Source organism: Gopherus evgoodei, chromosome 9 (assembly GCF_007399415.2).
Source record: "Gopherus evgoodei ecotype Sinaloan lineage chromosome 9, rGopEvg1_v1.p, whole genome shotgun sequence".
In the NCBI taxonomy this organism is placed as follows: domain Eukaryota; kingdom Metazoa; phylum Chordata; order Testudines; family Testudinidae; genus Gopherus; species Gopherus evgoodei.
The window spans coordinates 102,181,623-102,205,782 of record NC_044330.1 but is presented as its reverse complement, the minus strand read 5'-3'; the positions used below and the strand labels follow the sequence as shown (position 1 = coordinate 102,205,782).

The following is a 24,160-nucleotide window of genomic DNA, read 5'->3' as shown; positions in this document are numbered from 1 at the left end:
CATCAAGTCAACGTAAAAGTTTCATATCTTGATATGTTGTGGTGATGGCTAGAAATGCTACAACTGACCAAGCTGAAAAGAGTATATGAAACATACATACTTTCCAATCACGCCCATTTGGCATTACAGAATGGTGTAAGCTGGCCTCGTCCCCACCAATAAACAGCAGTCAATAAGACCAGAACAATATTTGCAAGAGATGAATGGACAGAAAGGCAGCAACATAATGAATATCAAGAAGTTAACTTTGCCCAAGGCTATGCACTTATGTTACAAGCCGCACTGTGATAAAAGTAATGTGCCAGTCACACTGTCAGGACACATCAGTGGCAATGCACACACATACGCACTCAGAAACACTAGCTAGAAACAACACATGTAGCATTACAAACATCCAAAATACGTCAACCTGCCACCCAGAGCAGCATGAACAGTAAGAGTTCTACAGAGCACCAGCCAACCCAACCTCAGTCATTTAAAATATCTTCTACAAAGGAAAGACTGAATTAGGGTCCATCATTTCAATGCATCAATCAATGGCTCTTTGCCAATGCCAATATATAGAATGCATGAACACCAATGCTTGTAGCATACTGACCTAAGCAGACAACCAGAAATTCTATTTCTGGAAATAAGAGTATACCAAAAATAACCAGTTGGCAGTGGATCTAGCAAGAAGTGTGTCTATAAAATAATAGATACATGGTAAGTTGCATCCGATGAAGTGGGTATTCACCCACGAAAGCTCATGGTCCAATACATTTGTTAGTCTATAAGTGCCACAGGACTCTTTGCCACTTTTACAGATCCAGACTAACACAGCCACCCTTCTGATATATGATAAATTCTGTCTTTCATTCTAGGGTCTTTTACCACTCCAGTCACTATGACATCTGAATCCTCCACTTGCTCTTGCTCCCAAATCTATAGACACACCGAATATATTAATAAAAGAAAAACACTAGAGTAATTAACAGAATGTAAAGTTAGGGGGCAACTTGGCAGGGGAGGAGGAAAGGAATGATGGTGTTAAATGTAAGGAAAAAAAGTTAAAAAAATTACAACAGTAATTTAACAAAATATGCAAACTTTCCTCTTATTAGCTCATATGATTCTCTGGAGGTTACTAGTAATATACTGTGCCTGCCATTATTTTGATTTAGACTTTGCTCAATAATGCCCAAATAGCTTCACCTTCCAACAGCAAACAGCAGTCAGCAATAACTGTTGGAAACATCCACTTTTAATGGTGGTTGCTGTATTCCAGTGACTTGGTGGTCTTGGTGTAGGTGCTGCACGAGAAATTCATTAACTTTGCTGGCACCCTTGTCAGTATTCTCAGCATACAGGCGAGAGCTACAATCGACTTCCTTCATCCCTAATCTCACTGGCAAGTGGATGTTTGATCAGACCTGCAGGGGAAAGACAATCCCTGGAGTGCTAAGAAGAGAGAAGAGGGGAAAGGCAGGCTTGGGTGCTCTGGGGTCTACCCCACCCAGAATGCGGGTGGTGATTTTCCCCTGTCTTCCTCGCCACTCTGGCACAAGGAGAAATTCTCTGCCTCTCCCAGCTGCCGCTGCCTGGGCTGTGCCTCTCATCCACTTCTTTCACTGTAGCTGAAGCCCTCATGGCACCCAGCTGCCATTCTAGTGTGGTGTGGTTGCTGCCCTGCCCTCAACAATCTACAATGGAGGTGTAGTTGGAATGGCACTGCCAAGGCAGCAGGGGTCTGACCAATGATCAGTTTTTGTAATCAAGAAGGAATTTTTCCATCGGTGGGGGGGAGGGACTACATGACCAGTGGTTTTTTTCACCTTCCTTGCAGCATCCTGGGGGCCTGGTTTTAGGTTAATAAAGAGCAAGGGCAGAATTTAGATGTTAAGTTTACAAATGAGTTGGTCATTTCATCACAACTTGTGGCCAGTGCTGGTGAGAGACAGGTAAATGAGACCCGGGGGGGGGGGGGGAAGAGGAGAAGGTGCTATTAGCCTGGAGAAAGAAGGGAGAACTTAAGTCTGCAGATTGAGCTCCCCTTTCCATGTACCCTCATTCCCCTTTGTGAGGAGAAGGCAGGGTGATCTAAAGTTGGCCTAAACCCTAGTGTTAACTCCATTCAGCCTAACCCCTGAGCATTCGCTATTTGTCATAGAAACCATTAACACCCAATAACTCCCTTGATATTTTGGTGAGTGCTCCTCTCCCCGCCATTCAAAGTAAAAAGTTAAAGTTGTCGTCTTCTGCTTTAAAATCCATCCCCGAGGATGTCTCATTCGCCTGTGTGCCCTGATCAATTAGCTTACCTCAAACCCTTGCTATAGGTACAGAGAGCTGAAATTGATTTCCTCGAATAGATGACTAAAAATTAATTATATCTTGGAAGTAATGCTGTGCAGAATTGGTTAGCCTGTCTCAGTTCAATGACACCTGGGCATTCAAAATGAAGGCAGATCTGGTTTTGTTTCACAGTTCAACTGAGAGTTTTAGAAATTGTGATGCTCACAAGCAAACTAATTTATTTAGGCCTACTCAGGAACTGATTTTGATGTTGCATAATAATTCATCCAAGATGCCAAGTCTGTAAATCCAGCCAGGAACCTTGTAAGCACAGATATTGAATTTTTGTCAATAAAAGTCAACTAATCAAAGACTCAGTTTAAAATAAGAAACAAAATATATTTAAGCCCTTAAGTATGTAAAAGTGGCCCTATGCTCATCCAAATATTGAAAATAAAAAATACTTTACAATACACTACATAGAAGGTATTTTTCTAGTAAACATTCTACATCTTCTAAAGGAGAAGATACACAGGTTATACAGTCGACAGATATGGTCAAACACCCAATGCCAGCAGCTAGTAGAAAAATTTCATTTTTCATACCTATGACATCCAAGAGTTATATGTCACTTCTGGCAAAAATCAGGCCATCAGACACTTGAACCAATAGGTTTGACAATATTTATGAGTCAGGGAAGTCAAGAAGGAAAGAAGGAGAAGAGAAAAGAAGAGGATGATGGGTGATTGGTTTACTCAGCTCTGATACATTCCCAGTGGGAAAGATATTTTAATCCCACTGCTACAGTAAGAACCACAGGGCAGAAGAGGTTGAGGAGCAGAAAAAGGATATCAGACACCCTCTAGAGGCCCTCCAATGGGTAATACTTCATATGCTTTTATTATATAAATTCCAATAATTGTGCCACCTTTGGACATGCAAATGAAAAGCCCAAACTTCCCTCTTCAGCTCACATAAGGAAGGTTAAACACCTTTTTTCCATTGACTGGAAGGGTTCCTCGTATAAGAAAGAGCCCACAATACTGGGCTTCGGGAGCCATATCCTACTTGCCTTACCTGATTGTAGTTCCACTGAAGTCACTGGAATTACCTGTGCATGTAGGAACTACTTGCATTAGTAAAAGCCAGAGGATTAGGCCTCAAAACAAAGCTCAAGTATTGCTTAACTACAGCTGAACGGATTGATGTCGAATAGCAGTTTTCGGCAAGGATATGGGACATATTGTTCTAGCCTACGGTTGAATCATCAAGCTGAGAGTCATATCAGTTAAAATCATTGATCAGAGCAGAGGTCAATACTGTGAGGTGCTGAGCATGCTCAGCATCCTCTGAAATCAGTCTGCTCAGTACCTCAGTAAACATTAGTTTTTAGTCTGATCTGACACCTACATACTGGAACAGACTTGATAACATTTTCAGATTAAGAAGTTGATCATACTGGTTCAAGTTCTATTCCTCATACGGTGTCATCCAAATTACCAACAGATCAGCTATCAAAGCCAATTATTCAAAGATCTAGTCAGGCACAGATGTTAAAAAAAGCATTTACAGGAATATTAAAATGTATTTAAAGCAGTAATAAAGACAGTGTGATTATTTAAGTCAGCCTACTGAGCAGGCAAAAGGATTTATAAAAGAACAGTGCAATTGTTTTATCCTGAATGTGATAATTTGCTGATAAATGATTAGGAACAATTATAACGGCTTTATGAAAGAAAAATAGCGTGTTATCTTCTCTGCTTAGCAATAGTGATACTGCTTTGACAAACAGCGGATTCAGAATAAGATGAAGATGTATTGTATTTTGTTGATTCCTTTATAAAGCCTTTGTCACTCTTTTCCTCCATCACACACACACACGCCATTTCTCCTTCGAAAATACACTTCAAGGTAAAAATCTACAATAGTGGGAACATGACATGACAGCAAAGCGTGTGATGTTCCCTGATGTGAAACCCAATACCAAGTGCTCAGTGACTTCGGCTACGAACATTGAGGATATTCAGCATCTTGCAGGATCTGGCCCTCGGAATCCTTTTTGTTATGCTGTTGGTTGTCAAACCCGTATGTGCTCTCATGACAATTTGACATTATTTCCACTCTCTCTCTCAAAGACAGTCTCTAATACAGAATTCATTTTGTAAACACTGATGTAGAATGACAGGCTATTAATTTTAAACATCTTTATAGATAATGGAATACTGATTTTTTTTTAAATTGCTCTATTGGTGAAAACAATATTTTCCATTGAAATTACAAATAAATATATCTGATAACCAACACTTGGTTAATCATGTTACTCAGGGAGAATGGAAGTGTGGGGGATCAGGAGACCAGGATTTACACATTGCTACACCTTGGCTGGAGATACCTTGACCAAATCACTTACTCTCTCTGTGATGTAGTTTCTCCAACTCTTAAATAAAGATGCTAATACTTCCTTGTCTCTCAAGGGAGTTGCATGGCTTAATACATTCACTAGTTGTAAAATACTTTGGGGATCCACAGATGGAATGGGGAAAATATTATTACATTTCAGTTAGAGTAGCTAAAAGAGCCATTAAAATGCATTTTTTTCAATTCTCCCTTCCATCTGAAGAGTGGGAGGGCTTTGCTGGACCAGCCAAGAGGAAGCCACCTCTGGGGTCTGCATGCAGGTGGATGTCTCAGGTTCCTCATGGTAGGGAAAGAGTTCTCTCTCTGCAACAGCAGCCCATTGGCTGCATGGAAAGGGTCAAAACAGAACTGATTGGATAAGATTAAAATCCCTCATGAGCTGGTTAGACAAATGAGGTGCCCATTCTGGATTCCCTGCTATTCACCTTATACAGAGTGAGGCACCACCAGGTATCCAGCTATATTATGGGCATTACTCCAGTTGCCTTGGGAAAGGGAAGGAATTTTTCCCTCACTGGCAAGTGGGGCTGGATAGTCTATAGTTTTTTCACCTTTTCTGCATCAGCCTAGCAGTTCAGTAGAGAGGACTGGATGGATCCAGTGCACCTTTCCATGTTTGTCTCAACTTTGCCTGACCCAGTGCAGATTTTGTGGTCAAAACAGAGCCAGATCTCAGGTAGACCCATGGAAGTATGGAATGAAGAGGAGGATCTATACCCTGCGTGTAGCAAGAGCGAGGTGTTGGTATCTGGTATAGATCAGGTGCACCCCCTCGCCTGTAACCTGAACCCTCATATAAGGAAGGGTGGGGTGAAGAGTGCTAAAAACGTAAGGGCTTGTTTGGAGTGGGGTGGAAAGGTAAAGAATTGTCTTCCCCACTGCCTGGGCGGTGCATCAGGCGGGAACACTGTACTGCAACATTTTTACTGCTATGGTGTGTGGATTAAACAGGTTTAAGTTCAAAAGTTGTGGCCTCCACTTGAATCAAATATACTGTGTAGGGTCTTCATTCCTGCTGTGTCTGAGCCAATAGGAAAATGCATGACACAGGTTCTGCACAGATACCACTGAAAAGACAAGCTTACCGCAGAACGACTCCAGGGGGTGAGGGGGGGATTAGCCTAGCTAGAAGTGAATGTTTTAAAGTCCCAGAGCTCTGGCTGACAAGCCCAATGTTTCAATGTGCCACACGCAGAGTGGTGTCTTGTTCTGTTACAAAATGCAGAGGTTTTGTTTTGTTTTGAGAGGTAAAATCAGCATGTGTGCATTGGTCAAATATTCAGAATGTTAAGTCCTCAAAGACAACATGACATGAATGTGATCAGAGTTCACTTTCATATGTTTTTAAGCGTGACCAAGTTGAATAAAGAAAACTATGAAAAAATATTTAAAGTTTGTCAGAATTGAAATACAAGTCATACCTTCCTTTGCTTATCTAATCTTCAAGCCCAAAATTCACTTCTGTGAGCAAACACTGCTTGCATGAGCAAAGATAACATAGCTCCTTGCCTTTTAGGACAGGTGATCCTGGCCTCCCCTATTATTGGTGGCTTTTCTGGCAGAAGTATAGATCCAATATAAATTTCACAAATATAAAAGGTGTCTCCTCTATTTCCAGTCCACACTTAAACATCTTTTCAAATGTATTTCTAGTATTAGGTTTACTGTTCATGTTGCCCCTTTTCGACCTTAGCGGCTAGTCAAAGTTTGAGGTCCTAGGGATGTTCCAGTTGGAAATAGGCAGGTATTTATTTGGGCAGTTTTGTTTGTTTATAAAGAACATGGAGAGGCCTCGTATCAGGGAGTAGCCATGTCTGTATCCACAAAAACAAGACAGTGTCCGGTGGCACCTTAAAGGCTAACAAATCTGTTAGTCTTTAAGGTGCCACTGGACTCCTCGTTTTTATAGAAAGGCCTGGGTCTTAGCACAGAAGGAACCAAGAACAAACAGACCAGTTTCTTAGCAAAAGAGGTTTGAGGGCTATAAGCCACCCCAGGCCCAAAGGCTCTCTCTCTAGCTTTTTACACGGTCATTCTGTGCTTCCTGCTTAGCTTTTCTGGCCTCTCTTTTCCTCTGCCACTCTCTGTTCTTGTCCATTTCCTCAGTATCTGTGTTTTCCTCACATTCTGACACACACTTACCCCACCTAGCACAAGACCTCCTAGATGGATTCTCACACACACACCTGTGGTCTTAGGCGAGACTTATGTTTATAGTTATGTTAACAGCATGTCAAAAAATGCCATTTCCGTTTTGATCAACTTTGAGAAAACCTATCAATTTCAATTAAAGTTTCGATGGGTCAGTTTCTCTCAAACCCACCGTGGACCTGAGAGAGAGGGAGAGGGAGATCGAAAACCTGGCCTTTTGATCCAGACATTTTGACATAATTCCATTTTTGTGAAAAACTTTGATAGGTTTTTATTTTTTTCCTATGGGGAACAAATACAACTTTTTGAAATCTCAGGAGCTGTCATGAAATGGAATTGGTGTTTCCTAGCCAGCACAACCTATTCCCGTTTCTCTGCTCTTGTCCATTCTCCACTCACTGTAACTAGCCTGAAAAAAAGAATATCGACTTACAGTACTTCTGAAACACTTCAAATCTCAGCTTTTCCCTGTCCTCAACTTCCTGTTAATACTTTTTTCCTCTTCTTGTCTCCATGGAAGTCACAGCACCCAAATCCGTAAAACTTTACTTTCCCCTCAAGCTCCTCCTGCAGATCATTTTGTGATCCTTGGATGTTTTCAATGAGGGTATATCATTCTAACACAGAACAAATTTGGGGTAGAGTTTACACAAGGGAAGAAAAGATGAAATATGTAAGCTAGCTACAATTGCATTGAGAACCCACACAAGGTATTCCATCCAACACAACTGAAAGTGAAGCTATGGCCGATAAAGCAGGGACAAAAAGAAAAGGCTGTGTGTGTAGGCAGTACCAGGCAAGTCACCAGCCATTTAAGCTAGCGAAAGGAGCAACACGTTTGCTAACCGAGATCCCCTCATACACAGAGGGATGTGTCTGTCACTGGCTGGAAGGCGCTGTGAAGGGTGAAATGGAGGGAACCACACTGCTCAATTTCTTCCTCAGTAGCCTGTTGCCAGACGTTAGAGCTATAGAATTTCCTCGTGCTGTAACCTACACATTAGTAGATCAGAAACAAGTTTGGGGCTCAATCCCCTCTCACTTATTCTGTGTTTTCCCTTTCAGAAAGAGATATATTAGCATGCAGCAGCCATTGTAATATTAATTAAAAGCTACTATTGGTTACGAACATAGGAATGGCCACAGAGGGTCAGACCAATGGCCCATCTAGCCCAGCATCCCGTCTTCTGACAGCAGCCAGTGTCAGATGTGCCAGAGGGAATGAACAGAACAGGCCAGTTATTGACTGATCCATCCCTTGTCGGTCAGTCCCAGCTTCTGACACTCAGAGGTTTAGGCAGGCCTGCCAACGGGGGGGAGGGGCAATTGGCCAGGGGCCCAGGCGATTTAAAAGGGCCCAGGGGGTGCCGCTGCTGCAAGAGTAGGACATAGGGCTCTTAAGCACGCATGGCCGCTCCGAGCCCTGAGCTTTGGGAGAACCCGCAGACCAGCGCAAACGGCCAGTACGGGCAGTCCCAGAAGTGACAGGTTTGTCACTTGGCCCCAGGGTCCATCTCCCCTAGGGACGGCCCTGGCCGTGGGGCCTGGACTTTCTGTCCGCGGGCCTGGGTTTAAGAACAGGATTTACACAGAATAAGTGTACTGAGTCCCTAATCATCTTGACTAATGGCCCTATCCTCCATGAACTTATCGAATTCTTTTTTGAACACAGCTATACTTTTGGCCTTTAATCATAGTTTTTATTTGTTATTGATCTTAGTAGGACGAAGTCTGGATTACAACAATTTGGAGCTTCAAATATAATTACTTTAAAAAAAAAAAAGAGGTTAACAATTTCAAGCTAGGGTTCTGACCCAGTCTTGACAGAAGTCCAATGACTGTGTATTAGCCCAGTTGATGCAAAAATCCAAATACATGACTATAATTGCATCTGTAAGTAGTTTTACATCTCATCTCTGATGGGTGGGAAGAACTGAACCAAACCTGGCTAGTCCTATCCACTGAAGCCGGTGGAACTCCTTGCTTGAGCAATTTGGTCCTGGACTTAAGTTTTCACTTTTTGGCAACTATTGAAAATGTGGCTTGGAACACAAAGCCTCAGAAAAATGCTGCCTTTTCATTTTTGAATCTGTTTGGCAGACAAGACAAAGTTCTGTAGTGGAAATGAAAAATAATTGTAGGGGCTTCCTTCAATGTTGTAGCACAAGTCTGAGCTAAGAGTAGAGTAGAGAATGTTATAGATAGTGAAGGAGAAGCGAGCACCACAGAATAGACTCCCCGTCTAACCCTTTCTATATTTCCCATTGTTACTACTCTTTTTCTTTGGAATTTGTATTTCTTTTCACTGCATTTCCATCCTTTATCATGCTGATTTTCATTGAGTAAAGGGGGGGAAAGGTGTAGAAATTTACCTCCTACAACAAAAAGTGTGCCAGGGATTCAGTGCACACAACAAGGAGCATCTATGCACACAAATGGGTACAAGCAAGTGGCAAGTATAAAAGAGAAGAATTTGAAAAATTGTACAGATCTAGCGCCTGGTTTTCACAAAAGCTGAGCACCAATGACTCCAATTGGAGCTGTGGGTGCTCAGTACCTCTAAAAAATTGGGCGTATATTTCTGAATCACAATGTACAGCTAAAAAGCTGCACCGTCTTCTCTGAACATAGGAGTTCTCTCCAACAAACTCCCTTTAGAAGTGTCAATGTTTAAGGAGAATTTAAACGTGTACCAAGTCTCAGCAGAAAAGGCTGCATGCCACAGAACCAAGTCAGTAGCACTCACCTCCATCCCATCACTTTTCCTCCCCTGCCGCACCTTTTTAAACAGTCTCTCTTCCTCCCATTCATAAATCTAATATTTGATATCTGAGATATATCCCAGAGACTCCAGACTGGGACTGTCTCTGTGCTACCAAGTCTACTACTAATCACCACAAGTTCTCTTGCCCTTGTCAGTCATTTAGTAGCTCAGGGGAAGAGATGAACTAAGAAGGCAGCTGGTGGTGGTGTTCAAAACAATATTACTGGTTTTCTCAAGTGGGTACACACGGGCTAGGGAGTTAAATACAACCGTTACAATCCCACTACCATCCCTTAGAGGTAATAAATGCTGCCTAACTCTAGTTAATGTTGTCAAGCCGGTAAAGCACATGAGAGATGGAACCCTGGAGCAGACATGCGGCTATTCCATTGCCATTTCTCGAGTTTCCCTTGTTCCCTTGTGTTTGAGTCAAATCAATCTCTTCCCCCAAAGTGATACTCTAATTATTAAAACATTAGAAGTGTTCAGTGAATGCTGACCCTCTCTTCCTCTTACACTGACCTCGCCTCCTACACAGCTCTCAAAAAACTAATTATGATTCGAATGAGATCTCAGTGTTGTCACTGAGGGAAGGGTAAGGCAATGCTGAGACTGAAGTGTTTCTTGCCTGATGTGCGTTTCGATTCCTTCACCCTCTTCTGCTCTCAACAAGACTACCTCTATCGAGTAGGCAGCCAGATTTTCAGTATCAGAAACAAGTCTGTTGCCTAAGTGACCACAGAGAGATATAAAATACCATCCTATGCCAAAACGTGAAGCGTACAGCACATATACTGTCAAGATGCTTCTTTCCAGGTGAACTTTCGGAATGCCAAGCTAAACTACAGGGGGACAACATGGTTAGAGAGTCCATAGCTTACAGTTACGAATAGTAAGGAAACTGTTGAATACAAAAGTATACCAAAGCTAAAGTCAGTTACTAAGGCCACTACAAAGCACGAACACAAATAATTCCACTGAAGTCACCAGGGCTACTCGTCTGCAGAAAGTAAGTTAAAATCACACAAATGTTTTCAGGATCAGGGTCTTGGACTGTAGGCTCTTTGAAGTGGGAAATGGGTATTAATATAATGTCTATAATATGCCATGTAAATTTAAGCTCTTCCATTGTTGCAGTTGTGTTGGTCTCACAATATTAAAAGAGACAACATGGGTGAAGTAATTTCTTTAAATGGGACCAACTTCTATGGGGTGAAAGAAACAAGCTTTTGAACTTACACCGAGCTCTTCTTCAGGTCTGACCTGAATCTTGTCTCTTTCACTAACAGAAGTTGGTCCAGTAAAAGATATTACCTTACCTACCTTGCACTCATGTAAATCTAAGACACTATATACAGGATGATAATACTAATAAAACACTTCACAGAAATCTAAGGTTCTGTAGGTTCACTGCTTGCAGGGAAGGACTGACCAGTAACATTTGCCAAGCTTTTCCCCAAAGGAAGGAAAGCCAGAATGCACTGAAAATACCTCTGCTTCTTACACGTTCTGCAGTAGAAAAGATGTGGGAAATTAACATGCATTTGACCCACCACTATACTGCTGCATAAAATTCCCAAAGCACAGTGGTAATATCAGTGCTTCTGCAGAAAAATCACAGCACAAGCTACACAAACACCACTTAAACAGAAGTCTTCAGAGGACTGGGGTTGGCATTCAGGAGAACACACACATGCCTGGGTTCTGAGCCACAGCTTTTGCCTTTCTTCTGGATCTGCATGGGACACTAGAATTCATCCCTTCTGGCAGCTCCTTGCAGGGCTCTTTGGGGCTTTTTTCCCCCTTTTGGTTTTCTTTGTTTTAGGGTTTCCCTTTTGACAACAGGATTTTGTACCCTGCTGGGAGGCATGGATGACTACTTTAAATTTCATTCCAATCCTAGTTATAAAAAGATGACAGGGTTACACTGCCTTCTGTGCAATCAGCAAGCGCCTCATCATAGATACCAGCTATATGTGAGTTAAACGATTATTAAGTCCCAAAGTTCAGAACTGGGGTCTACAACTGTCATCTTAATGAAGAATCCTTCAACTAGCGCAGAAAAGGATTTTTGAAACTAGTGTGAGAATATTGTGGATTTTTGATATGAAAGGTAATTTCCATATTTTTTTAATTGCTAGTGTCGTACAGGTAGAGGTTGGATGTTGAGAATACCACCTTGAGATTTAGAAGGAGTTATTACATCTTTAGAAGAGTTGTACTTTTGCAGAACCAAATGCAGTTACAGATAATGAGTCATAACAAGAGATTGTTACTGTAAATATTCCTAGCATGAATATGTTAACAACAGCCCACTAATTGGAACCAATCCTACAGCCAGACACACAGAACTCCTACTGATGTCAATGGGAATTTTGAATGGATGAGGACCTCATGCCAGGAGATGAACATCTGTTGTGATGTGGGATATTAATATTAAATATAAAGGGTGACTTGCTTCAGATTTTGCCATCGCTCCACAGTGGATAATGCAGATATCTTGCCAAGTATATCTGAGGTCTCATACAGAAATGATGTAGTTGCCTTTATAATACAACCAAGTTTAATCATTAATTCTGAGTAAGTGATTAAGATAAGGTTTAAAAAATGGGCAGCAGGTTTAAAACATAAAAAAAGGAAGTTCTTCACACAGCGCACAGTCAACTTGTGGAACTCCTGGCCTGAGGAGGTTGTGAAGGCTAGGACTATAACAGCGTTTAAAAGAGAACTAGATAAATTCATGGAGGTTAAGTCCATTAATGGCTATTAGCCAGGATGGGTAAGGAATGGTGTCCCTAGCCTCTGTTTGTCAGAGGGTGGAGATGGATGGCAGGAGAGAGATCACTTGATCATTACCTGTTAGGTTCACTCTCTCTGGGACACTTGGCACTGGCCACTGTCGGTAGACAGGATACTGGGCTGGATGGACCTTTGGTCTAACCCAGCATGGCCCTTCTCATGTTCTTTTTCAAACACAGGGCCTGATGCATAAGTCAGTAGTAGCAATGGGCCATAATTAGATCCAATCTACCAGAACAGAAAACCGAGTTCACGCGTCAAGTTGCTGTCATTGGTGAAGTCTGCCAGTGCTCTATTTTCTGAGGTCCAAAATTGGCAAGGAAACATTCAATAAAGAGAAACTCCTTGCTTTCTACCAGATTTGGCAGAACAACAGTGCCTAGGCACCAACAGGTTTTTCCCACAAGATGTTCCCATCTGCAACATATTTTGAGTCAATGGGCTCAGATCAGGAAATCAGCAGCGTATCTTGTCTTTACACTGCTATACCTTGTGTCTTTAAAATAAATAATTGTCCCATAAATCAGTGAGTGTTACAACTGTTGAGATCAGCTTATTTATTTGTCTCATTTTTCCTTAGACCTTTCAATCATAAATTGGATCATGCTGTATTATGGAGCACTCCCACAAACAAGACAACTACCAGGTTTCCCAGAGTTCTGACTTTTCTGCCTGGCACCTGAATTTTTTACGTGCCTGTTTCCTGCAGTCACCAAGCTAAAACACTATCCACTCTTCCAAAATCTTTTACCCTGAGCGCCACTGTTTCAACAGAGCTTCAATCTGAGTCAGCTTTGAAAATACTCCGATTTTGCATTCAGACAGAGAAGATATAGTGCCTGCATTGTGTCACTCTGCTGGCTTAGGCTATGAAACTTCTGTGTAAAGTTATCAAACCTGGCAGTCAAGGTAGGCGGCAGGAAGAAGGACTATGGCCATCTTGCTGTGTGAAGTTCTGCAACTGCACAATTAAAACTGGGGGAGGAAAAAGTGGGGCGACAATTCATTTCTTTGGTTTGGTGGATTTTTCCCCAGTGTCCTCAACAGGGACATGCATATGGGAATCACCAGTTTACTGCATCCCATCCAAAAGATTGAACTAAGTGTCTAGGTTACAGTATATGAATATGAGACAGCATAAATTCTCCCAGGAATCAGGACCTGATCCAAAGCCCACTGCAGACTATAAAGCCCTGGTCCTTCACTGTAAGGCTTGTCTCACTCAATCAATCGTTTAACAAAGAAAAATAAAATACTTTAGCCCCAAATGGATGATCCTGATAAAGCCCCAACATAGAACAAGACTCTTCATAGGTATCCATCTGGAATGCTGGCTATACTGTTCTCCAAGTGAGTAGACAGACTACTCAAAAAAAGCCTTCAGACTAGATTTCCAACATTTTTTTCAGGAAAGAATTACCTAACAAGTCATGTGCTTTTTCATTGCCACCCGTATTCCTTCCCCCCACCACACACACAATCTCATGCCTCCACTCACACACTTCTCAATACCCCACAGGTCAGGAATCAGACTCAAGGGAGTTTGCCTGTGTTAAGTACATGTTTATCTAGGGATGAACATTTTGACTATTTCTTGAATACATAACTCAGATTGAAAAGGGAACTATTTCTGATGGCCAAACTACTACAGCAAGAACTAAGAGCCTTATGCAGCATTCTTAGAGCACCCAAGACTCCCCCTGAAGCCAAAGGGAAACTTGCAGTCTGAAGGAAAGCAAGCTCAGGCCCTGCATTTGTGCAAAGGGGGCAGTCAAGGTGCTCACTTCTGTTCTTCAAAAATGAAATGTTTTCTTTTATGAAACAGCCAGAGTACTGCTCGAGGCATGGATGTAAACCTAGCTGTGCGACTGGACTCTGAGTTTACATCTCCAGCAGTGGCGGGATATATCTTGCAGCTTGTCTAATACTCATATTTAGACAAGAAATCAATGTTTGCATCTGAAATGTTTTCATATCTGCTGTAGCATTTTCCACAATTTAAAGGTGCATATGCCCTGCTTCATGGCATTAATCCACATTGATTACTTAGGCTGAAATACCTGGTTTTCTGGTACTGATGGGCTATTTTTAAAAGCAGCTGCACCTGGGGTTATAGGTAAGTAGTTATAAATAGGGGGACTAACAAAAGTTGGGGCCAATACTTGCTTCCCTCTCCAGGGAGGATGCAAGGAGAGCAGTTACTTTTAAATTAGAGACAATTCTTCCTGCTGTTATATTCCCTTACTAGAGTCAGTAGGGTTGCACAGGTGTAACTCAACAGACCATTTGATCTAAAATACTTAACACAAGCAGAGAACACTTCCTATGCATATCTTGTTATATCCAAGGGCACAACTTTTCAGGATTCTGTTGTAATCAGGACCTACTTCATGGGCCCAGTTAAGAGCTACTGTACGTAGAGATGATTCCACAGACTTCACTGGAGTTCCATCTGCTTATATTAGCGTTGAATTGACCTTACAAGCCCAGTTGAAAAACACTGAGGAGGGGGAAGTTTTATTTTGAGAATAAATAAGCGTTTTCCTCTTTGATACAAAGTTTCACAGGTATAAAGAGAAAGATTGATATTCAATTCACACTATGAAAACAATTTCCATTGTCACTCAGTGTGGAACCATAGTAGCCTGCGAGCTTTGTTTATGTCAAGTACTTAAACTCCACAATATATTTGAGAGAATAAGGGACGCAGGAAAATCTCTCCAAAACAAACCACGTGAATTTACATAAATATAACTGTGCATCATCCTTTCCAGGACTGCTTAGCCAACCCAGAAGCATAAAGAGTGTACACACATATATAATGGCAAACCTTCCTCTAGCTTCCACTCAGAGTACAGTTCTGATACACTGATAGAACAGCCAGCCCATTTTGAGAAAGGCTGTATCCGTTTAAATGTTTAGTAAAGAATGCCATCACTGTCAGTCATCCCAAGAAACCTCCAACTGTTTTGAAGAAAAACTAATTCAAATAGGAAATCAGTATCCAGAGCCTTTGAAGAGAACTTTCATGGAGAAATTGATAAATATTATCTCCTTACCACCACATTGGGGTGCACTGCAGAAATTCAAAGAAAACAACTATAGCCACACACTGCTACAAAGATATCAAACCTCCTGTAAATATTATCTCCTTATGTTGATTTTTGATATATTAGTCAATTTAAGTTTAGGTCTAGATTGAGAGAGAAGACACTAATGCCAGTTCTAAAAGACTCATCCCAATATAGTTTTGCTCGGGGTTTTGGCATATACACTTTGTGGTACATACTCAGGGACACTTGTGTGTGTGCATGTAAGTCAGTCTCAGTCAGTTATATGTGTTTGCCTCAATGTTTCGGGAAATATGAGTATGCCACACAAACTATACATATGCACCAGAAAGTGTAAGGTACGTTAATAAGTGCATGTAAAGATAAAGATAATGATTTGCAGACTGAACAAAACATTAAACACTTAAGTTACATTGAAAATTTGGAAATGTTACACTAAAGAGCAAGCATTACAAAATCTTCTTGTTTAAGATTATAATGCAGTTCTAAATCATGCAAAACAACTCCTTAGAATGCAGGAACCTTTCATTCTGTATTGCTTGTTAAGTTATTTCAATACCTTTTGGGTAAACAAGCCATTAACAAAAAATGGTTGTTAACAGACTTTGACAGTGAAGTATATTTTTAAAAGAAAAAGACCATTCAGTGTAAAAAAATTCTTTGGAAAGTGTAGTTTTTTGTGACACATCCAGATTATGGATTTTCATATTTTCCACCAAAAGCAATTCAATACAAATATTTTAAATCAATATTTTGAAGACAACAGATATGATATAACAAGAGGAAACAAAACTTAGTTTAAAAAGCGTATTAAATGCAAAAACAAGTTTGCACGATGCAACATTTTTAACATGACCTTAGAAGCCAAGAAACTAAAAAAAGGAATACATGAAAAGGGTGTCAGCCTTGAAATTGAATTACCTGGCTTTGGTCAAGATGTGCTAGAACTGCTAAAAACAAATAAATAACATACCAGAAAACTTGTTTATTTCTTTTTAAAAAGGCAAAAACTGTTTTTTTTTTCCCTTTGTGGAAGGTTAAAAACCTTGTGTAATTCACCTGTAAGAGCCCAGTGGCTCCACTCTATCTTATAAATAAATATTTAAGGCAGTTGATAGATAATATTGAAAACAGGTAGCAATGCTCCTTATTAAAAAGATGCAGCACACACAGGCTACCTTCCCGAATGTACTCATCCAATATTCCCAATTAGATAGGCCCTAATATAGACTAATTGCCAGTCACATTTACCCTTGTGTGTGGAGCCCATTAAAGCCTGACACCTGGGATTGTCTACTTTATAAACTCTATATTGGAAAGAGCAGGTTTTTGTAATTATTATCAAGCAAAATGGTGTTCTTGTTCTGGGATTTAGTTGCCCAAGTTCCACTCAGTACAAGGTGTATATTAATCCCTTGGACACAGTCAGGTGTGGGGGAAGGGTTCTTAATGGAAACCCTGCGCCAACCTTGTGAAGAGGGGAGAAGCAGCAGCATCTCCTCCAGGTTCCCAACAGCACCCCCCCCAACACACACCCTCCTCTCCTATGCATTCTGTTCTGCCGCTGTGCATCTCCCAGCAGCCGCTCAGCTGCCATGCCACAGAGCTGCAGAGCCAACTAATCCACTTGCGGTTCTCTGCAACTCCTCTCCTCCTCCTCCCCCGTCTCCATGGCAATTGTTACCCAGTTTACATCCAGTAGCAAAACCCGGCCAGTGCATGGCAGGAGCTGGCCAGGGGGAGGGGATGTGAATCGGATACACAGCATCCCCCCCCCACACACACACACACCCCTACCTCCCCGGTGCAGATTCCACAGGGGACCCGCTGCCTGTCTGGGGGGCACAGGGGGGTTCGGCTCCCTGCTCGCAGCCGGGGCCAGAGAGCAGATTAGCGTCCAGGGGGGGGTGGGGGGGCGCGGCCTTGGGGATCGCTCCCAAGCTGGCCGGGCACCTGAACTGAAAACGAGCCCAAATCCGGCTCCAATCGCGGGGGAAGAGACCTCTCCGGGCGACGCATCCAGCACTGCGGGCCCCATTTGCCTCCCCGCTCTTGCTGCGAGCACAGAAGCGAATTATCCCTCGTTCACACACACTATTGACACCTGGTCCAGACGTTTGGTGCTGCTATGCGAGCAGGGGCAGCACCCAGCGCGCCCCCCGGCGAGATGCTGCTCTCACACCGCCCCGGGGCGGGGCCCCCTCGGATCGAGAGCAGGCCGGGGGGTGTTGTGCTGTGCCCCCCCCCCAAGGTCCCCAGGAGCGACGCACGATGCATGGAGCAAGCCGGGGTCATGCGAGGCAGCAGGCTCGGGCGGGCGGGCGGACTTACCCTTGGAAGCATCTTTCTCTTCTTTGGGCTTGATCACCTTCCCGCTCATAGAGCCCAGCTTGCTCGGAGAGGTTCCCCCAGGAGACTCGCGCTCGCCGGCCGGCCGGACCCAGAGAGAAACCGCGGCGGGGAGGGGAAGGGGGGGAGGAAAAGGGGGGGGATCCTAGAAGATAAAACACAAACCACCCGCTCCTCTTCCTCCTCCTCGGCCGGTGCGGAGTCTCCCCGTCGCTGCGCCGCCTGCACGAGAGAGGAGACGGGGTGCGGTGAGTGACGGGGACGCCTGGGCAGAGTCTCCCCCCGTCCCTCCGCCCCACTGTGCCGGCTGCACGGAGCGGCCCCCTCCCCGGCCCCGGGCGCTGGGTGGAGCAAACCAGAGGGGCGGGGTGGGGTGGAGAAGACCGGACGGGGGAGACGGAGCAGACCAGAGGGGGCTGCGGGCTGTGTGTGCAGCAGACCGGAGGGGGGCGCGGGGTGTGTGTGCAGCAGACTGGAGTGGGGGGGGCAGCAGACCGGAGGGGGGCGCGGGGTGTGCGTGGAGCAGACTGAAGTGGCTGGAGAGGGGAAGCAGACTGGACGGGGGAGATGGAGCAGACCAGACGGGGGTGGTGTGGTGTGTGCGGAGCAGACCAGAGGGGGGTGCAGGGTGTGCCTGGAGCAGACAGGAGTGGCTGGAGGGTGGGAGCAGACCGGACGGGGGAGATGTAGCAGACCAGACGGGGGTGGTGTGGTGTGTGCGGAGCAGACCAGAGGGGGGTGCAGGGTGTGCCTGGAGCAGACAGGAGTGGCTGGAGGGTGGGAGCAGACCGGACGGGGGAGATGTAGCAGACCAGACGGGGGTGGTGTGGTGTGTGCGGAGCAGACCAGAGGGGGGTGCAGGGTGTGCCTGGAGCAGACAGGAGTGGCTGGAGGGTGGGAGCAGACCGGACGGGGGAGATGTAGCAGACCAGAGGGGGGGTGCGGGGTGTGTGCGGAGCAGACCAGAGGGGGGTGCGGGGAGCAGACCGGACGGGGGAGATGGAGCAGACCAGAGGGGGGTGCAGGGTGTGCGTGGAGCAGACAGGAGTGGCTGGAGGGGGGAGCAGACCGGACGGGGGAGATGGAGCAGACCAGAGGGGGGTGCGGGGTGTGTGTGGAGCAGACCGGAGTGGCGGGGGGAGGGAGCAGACCAGAGGGGGGCGCGGGGTGTGCGTGGAGCAGACTGGAGTGGTGGGGGGGGAGCAGACCCGAGGTGGGGTGCAAGATGAGCTCGCCGCATTCCCCCTCTGGGGGAAAGAAGGAGGGAGCCGCGGGCCCGAGGCGGGCACACTGCGGAACCGCTGCCTGCCGGGGGAAGGCCAGGACAAAGGAGGGGACCCACAGCCCCTTCCCCGCTGTCCTCCGCCCCAGGGATCTCGCAGGCGAGTGGTGGCCGGGAGGGGGGGGTGGGCTGCGGCCCAGACCCTCTTGCTAGAAACAGGGTTGGGTGGGTCATTCTGTCCCGTCCCACTCCCACCTGCGGGAAGGGGACCCGGCCCCAGCGCTAGCTGTGGGGCCTTTGTGGACACGCCAGCAGACAAAGCCCCTGCTCTGTATTCACCGTAGCCCCAGTCAGCGTCAGCTACTCCCCCCTCTGCCAGCATCAGCCCCTTGCCAGCTGCCGGGGCTCTCACCTCCCCCTCTCTCCAAACCTGGGCGCCGATCCTGGGATCACCGCGTGCGGCAATAACCCAACACCCCCCGCCACGGCTGAGATCGCAGCTGGGGCCGCCTGGCCTGGTGCCAGGGATGAGCTGGGGCTGCGGGCCAGACGTGCAGGGGCTGGTAACGGGCTCGTGGTCATACGGGGCTGGAGACAGAAAGGCACTTCCAGCACCTGCTAACCCAGGGTGTGACCTGCCCCAGGGCCAAGCGCTCCGGGGATTTTCCCCGGGTCGTTGTAACAAGACTGGGCCAGACTCTTGCCTTGGAAGGGGAGCTGTAGCTAAACCAGCACAGAGCCCTGGTTCGGTCCCGGCCGGGAGGCGAGGATTTCCTACCCCCCACCCCCAGCCCACATCGATTCGGTCCGGCGGATACGAACCAGGCCGGGAAATGCAGCGCGGGGTGAGGAGTAGGGGCCGGGAGGCTGGCTCACGCCCGAGCGGGACTCTGTTGCTGCAGGCAAACAGAAAAGCAGCAGCTGGGGGGGGGGTCCGAAAGGAGGCAACCCCTTCAAGTAGCAGCGGGAGCCTTTTTCTGCACAGACCCGCCTGCTAAAGGAGCAGCTCTTGGGGCGAGCGGGAGCCGCGTGGAGGGCACAGGGGTGCGGGTACAGACCGCGCGCTTAGCTCCATTCCACGGGGATTTCTGAGAAGGCTCAAACTAGCTCCAGGGCCTGCGGGCTGGTGGGAAGCCACAGCCCCTCTCCTATTTCAGGCGGACACGGTCCCACCAGTTTCCCTCTACAAGTCTGCGATGGCCTCTCTGTTTTCCTTCTCCTGGGATCCTGGCTGTTTTGAAGGCGCCTCATGCAGCAATAGGTGCTGTCCCCCTTACGCGTCTGGGTGCTATATGAAGAGAGACGCGCCCGTGGGCTCACTACATCTCATCGTTAGGGGGTTCGGTTACCTACGTGCCGCAAGAGGCTGGGTTCTGAACTTTCCCTTCCTCTCAGGGAGCTGATTGAACGCGGCTATAGAAACAGCCCAGCAGTTCTTCCACCTGCCACTAACTCAGCGGCACCCGCTGCTCTTACCTTTGCGACAAATGAACCTCGTCCCCAACCCCCTTGCTGCAGTCCTGGCTCAGGCCAAACAACGCTCAGGAGGTTATAAAGGGGAGTTTTGCTAGAATAAGGAGCGAAGGTCATAGGATCTATTGTCTGCCTCTGGTGGGGTGGTTCTTAGTCTCCTTCATACCCTTTTGTGGTTTTTAGACCAGGGTTTCAGGAAGAACCATGATCTTGGGAGGCTTGGTTTGGAAAGTGCGTTAGAAAAGGTCGCATTCAGCACTCCCCAGTGGCGCTGCTCGATTCCTTTCGAATGGTGCTAGTTCAGAGTGCGGGTCTGCCTTGCTGTTAAGCCACCCAGCACGTTGAAGATGCAGACACTTCACACTAGGAGCTATAGTCCCGTGTCCTGCATTTCCTACCCAATCGCACCCCGCAGTCTTGCTCTGCTTCGCGTCACCCTTCGCAGTCTGAAAATCATACGCCTGTAGCTTAGCTGAAGCAAGAGGGTCACCCAGCGATCCGCTCCGGCCAGCATTCTAGCTTCATCGGACACGTAAACCAAAAAACTACACCCCGCCCTTAGGTATGGCCCTGACAAGTGCCATTTCTGGCACGATCTCTTCCCTGTCAACAAACAGGAGCTACGCACCGTAGCAGAAAGCAGCGGGCTGCCATGTGCACACTGGGTTTCTGAATACTTAGTACAAGCAAACGGTGATGAGTCTATATTTAGGCTGGAGATCCTTTGCAGATCACAAACGCAGAGCTAGCCAGCCTTCCTCAGCGGTTCTCCAAAAGCTGCCCCAAAGCCCTCCGCACGGAGGCCGTTCACAGGTACAAAGTCTTCAGACTGGGATCCCTAAAGCACCTAAAATGTATCTCCAGGTCCGCAGCCAAACGGCCCGAACCCGAGATACCGAATGGGGGCTACAGGCATTAAGATCCCCTGGAAATCGGCCCACTTCTGTAGGTGCCCAGTTTCATGACCAACCGTTTCAAGCGCCCAACAGAGGAAGCAGGAGAAGCCGCCACCAGGAGACCCCAAGGCGTTCGCCTTCAAACGGTCCTCGTTCCCCACCCGCAATGAGAGTCCTTCTGCTTGGCCACTTTAGCAACCCACTCATGCACACGTTATCCGTGGGTCCCTTTTCAAGTACACAGCAGTGCGCCCAGCGCGTAACCCTTTCACTACCGCGGCGTCTCCATTTCTTCTCTCCCCCCACGCCCTCTCTTGACAAGGGGGAGACGAACCATGGCAGGAAGATGTGTTTCGGGACGAAACCTCCCCCACCCCAATTTACCTTGGGTTGCCGAGCCTCCGCCAACCTCTGCTTAATTAGGGCCAGTACTGCATCTGCTCTTGGGAGCAGCCGGGGTGTTGCGAGATGTAACCAGCGAGAAGCGAAGCTACTGGGGTCCCGGGCGTTATGATTCCATAGATGCCCGGGGGGTGGAGAGCAGAGAAGCGACTAACGACTAAGCAGCCGCGCCTCAATTGGGAGCAGCTCTTTAGAAGAAGGGGAAAGCGTCCCCGGGGATCACTGCGAGCGGAGTATGTTGCAACAGCTCTCTTTTGCCGCTGCCCTTAGTTCCGAGCTCCACTCCGCTCGCCAGCACTCGCACGCGTGGCTCGCTCGGTTTCTTTCACCTACCTTGCGCTGGAGAGCGTTGCGAAGCGCCAACAGTCCAACCCCGCGAATTAGCGGAGCTCGCCTCGCCCAGGCTCGCCGGCCCCCAACACGGGAGAAGCCGCGAGCCTGTCCTCAGCAGGTGCTTTTCTGCGCCCTCCCCACTCCAGTAGGTCGGGGCCAGACCCCTCAGCCGAGCCCAGCCTTCCGGGCGCAGGGAGAGGGGGTTAGGCGCATGCTGGTTGCAATCACAAGGGTCATCGGCGAAAGGCAGCCCGCGGGCCGCCCGCCCTGGAGAGTGGGAAGTCACAGGGTCTCTCGAAGTGCGGCTATTTTTAGGGACACTGAATTCCTCCTGCCCAAGTTCTGTGCCTTTCCAGCTCGGCCCCGCTGCGGAAGGCAGCTGCGGGCAAGGCCCTGCGAGAAAACACACTGGAGGGGGCGAGAAAAACTTTAGTTCCCGCTGTCTGACGATCTCGGGCGGCTTCTCTCGGCTGAGAGCTGCCGAGCCCCGCAGCCGTGGGCGCGCTGCAAGGGTTAATCAGCGGAGGCCAGGCCCTTAATCACAGCCTGAAACCCAATCGGCTGGGTGACGCTGGGAGGTGAAATTGCCAACAGGTGTTGCGCAGGCTCTGGCACTGCCCACTCCTAGCTGATAGCCTGGCGCTATGGCGAGGGGCAGCGTGTCCCCTGGGGGATGACCGCCCCAGCCCCAGCCGCATGCACGTGCCCTGCTGAGCTGGGATTTCAGGGGAGCTGCTGCAGCCGGATCGCTGTTGCGTGCTACGCCTGGAGGGGAGCAGCGCTGGGCTGCCGGTGCCTGAGTGTGTTTCCTTTCAGAGTCAGGTCCACACTACAGCGTTAAATCGATTTAAACAGCGTTAAATCGATTTAACGCTGTAACCGTCCACACTACAAGGCACTTAAAATCGATTTTAAGGGGTCTTAAAATCGATTTCTGTACTCCAGCTAAACGAAAGGAGTAACCCTAAAATCGATATTACTATATCGATTTAGGGTTAGTTTGGACGGAAATCGAAGTTATTGATCCCATTCTTTTACTGAGCTACCCAGAGTGCACCGCTCCAGAAATCGATGGTAGCTTGGGACCATGGACGCACACCACCGAAGTAATGTGCCCTAGTGTGGATGCGTAAAATCGATTTTATAAACCCTGTTTTATAAAATCGATTTTACTAATATCGATTTTAAGCTGTAGTGTGGACGTACCCAATTGACAGGATCATCTGCAAGATCCCGCCAGGCCAGGGCTGCTAGAGCCGCCGGGCAGGGCCATTAGATGCAGGGCGGGTTGAGAATGTCAGAAAACAGCTGGGATTTATTTTTCCCTTGCAAGGTAGCCATTGCTTCCTCACCAGGTGTAGCTGCAGGACCCTGCTTGTTTCCCCTGCCTCTGATATGCTCAGTTTCTACGGATCCATTAAGGGGTGGCAAAACATCAACACCTTCCCCCCTCCCCCAAAAAAACACCTCTGAGTACTGACATGATTAGCCCCAGGCTGGCTCACTGGATGGATGAACTCAACACTGAAATGCCCTGAACTGGACTTGGACTAAAGCAAGTTCCTGCTTTACACCAAAGCAAATGAGAGGAGAACCAGGCCGGGTCAGATTATGGCTCAAATGTTACAACAAAACCAAGACTGACTTTCCTGTTAACATTTGTAACCTGATTTCCCCCCTTAAAAACACACTAAGCACAAAATTAATTGCCAGCCCTTCAGCCAGGGAGTTGTTTTTTCCCCCTTTGTACAGCTGACTTTGGCGGTAATAATTTCAATTCGCTGGGTTTGGAAACAGAATGGATCTGACAGCCTCAGCTTTACAGGGACTCAATAAGCTCTCTCTTGCTTTTACACTTAGGATGTTCAGGGTCTTCTAACTGAACGGTGCTTTTGCTTCAGCTTGTCAACATGATACTCTTCTATAAACCCCTGACTATGGAAATGTAACACAGAAAAACTATCCCCTTGACTATATTTCTCCCTGCTTCAGCTTTGGTCATTGAGTA

At 46.7% G+C, this 24,160-nt stretch overlaps 1 protein-coding gene across 2 annotated transcripts in view; it reads right to left on the bottom strand.

Moving 5' to 3' along the window:
• Positions 1-22,651, bottom strand: part of FGF13 (fibroblast growth factor 13) — a 314,636-nt gene extending 291,985 nt beyond the window's left edge. The window contains exons 1-2 of one of the 2 annotated variants that reach the window (XM_030575875.1): positions 22,153-22,651; positions 17,809-18,048 (exon numbers count right to left, since the gene is read on the bottom strand). In XM_030575875.1, the coding sequence (XP_030431735.1) occupies positions 17,809-17,857 (49 nt within the window). In that variant the 5' untranslated portion in view covers positions 17,858-18,048; positions 22,153-22,651. The remainder of the gene's footprint in view (positions 1-17,808; positions 18,049-22,152) is intronic. The other variant, XM_030575877.1, reaches the window with a different exon arrangement.
• Positions 22,652-24,160: the final 1,509 nt, after the last annotated feature.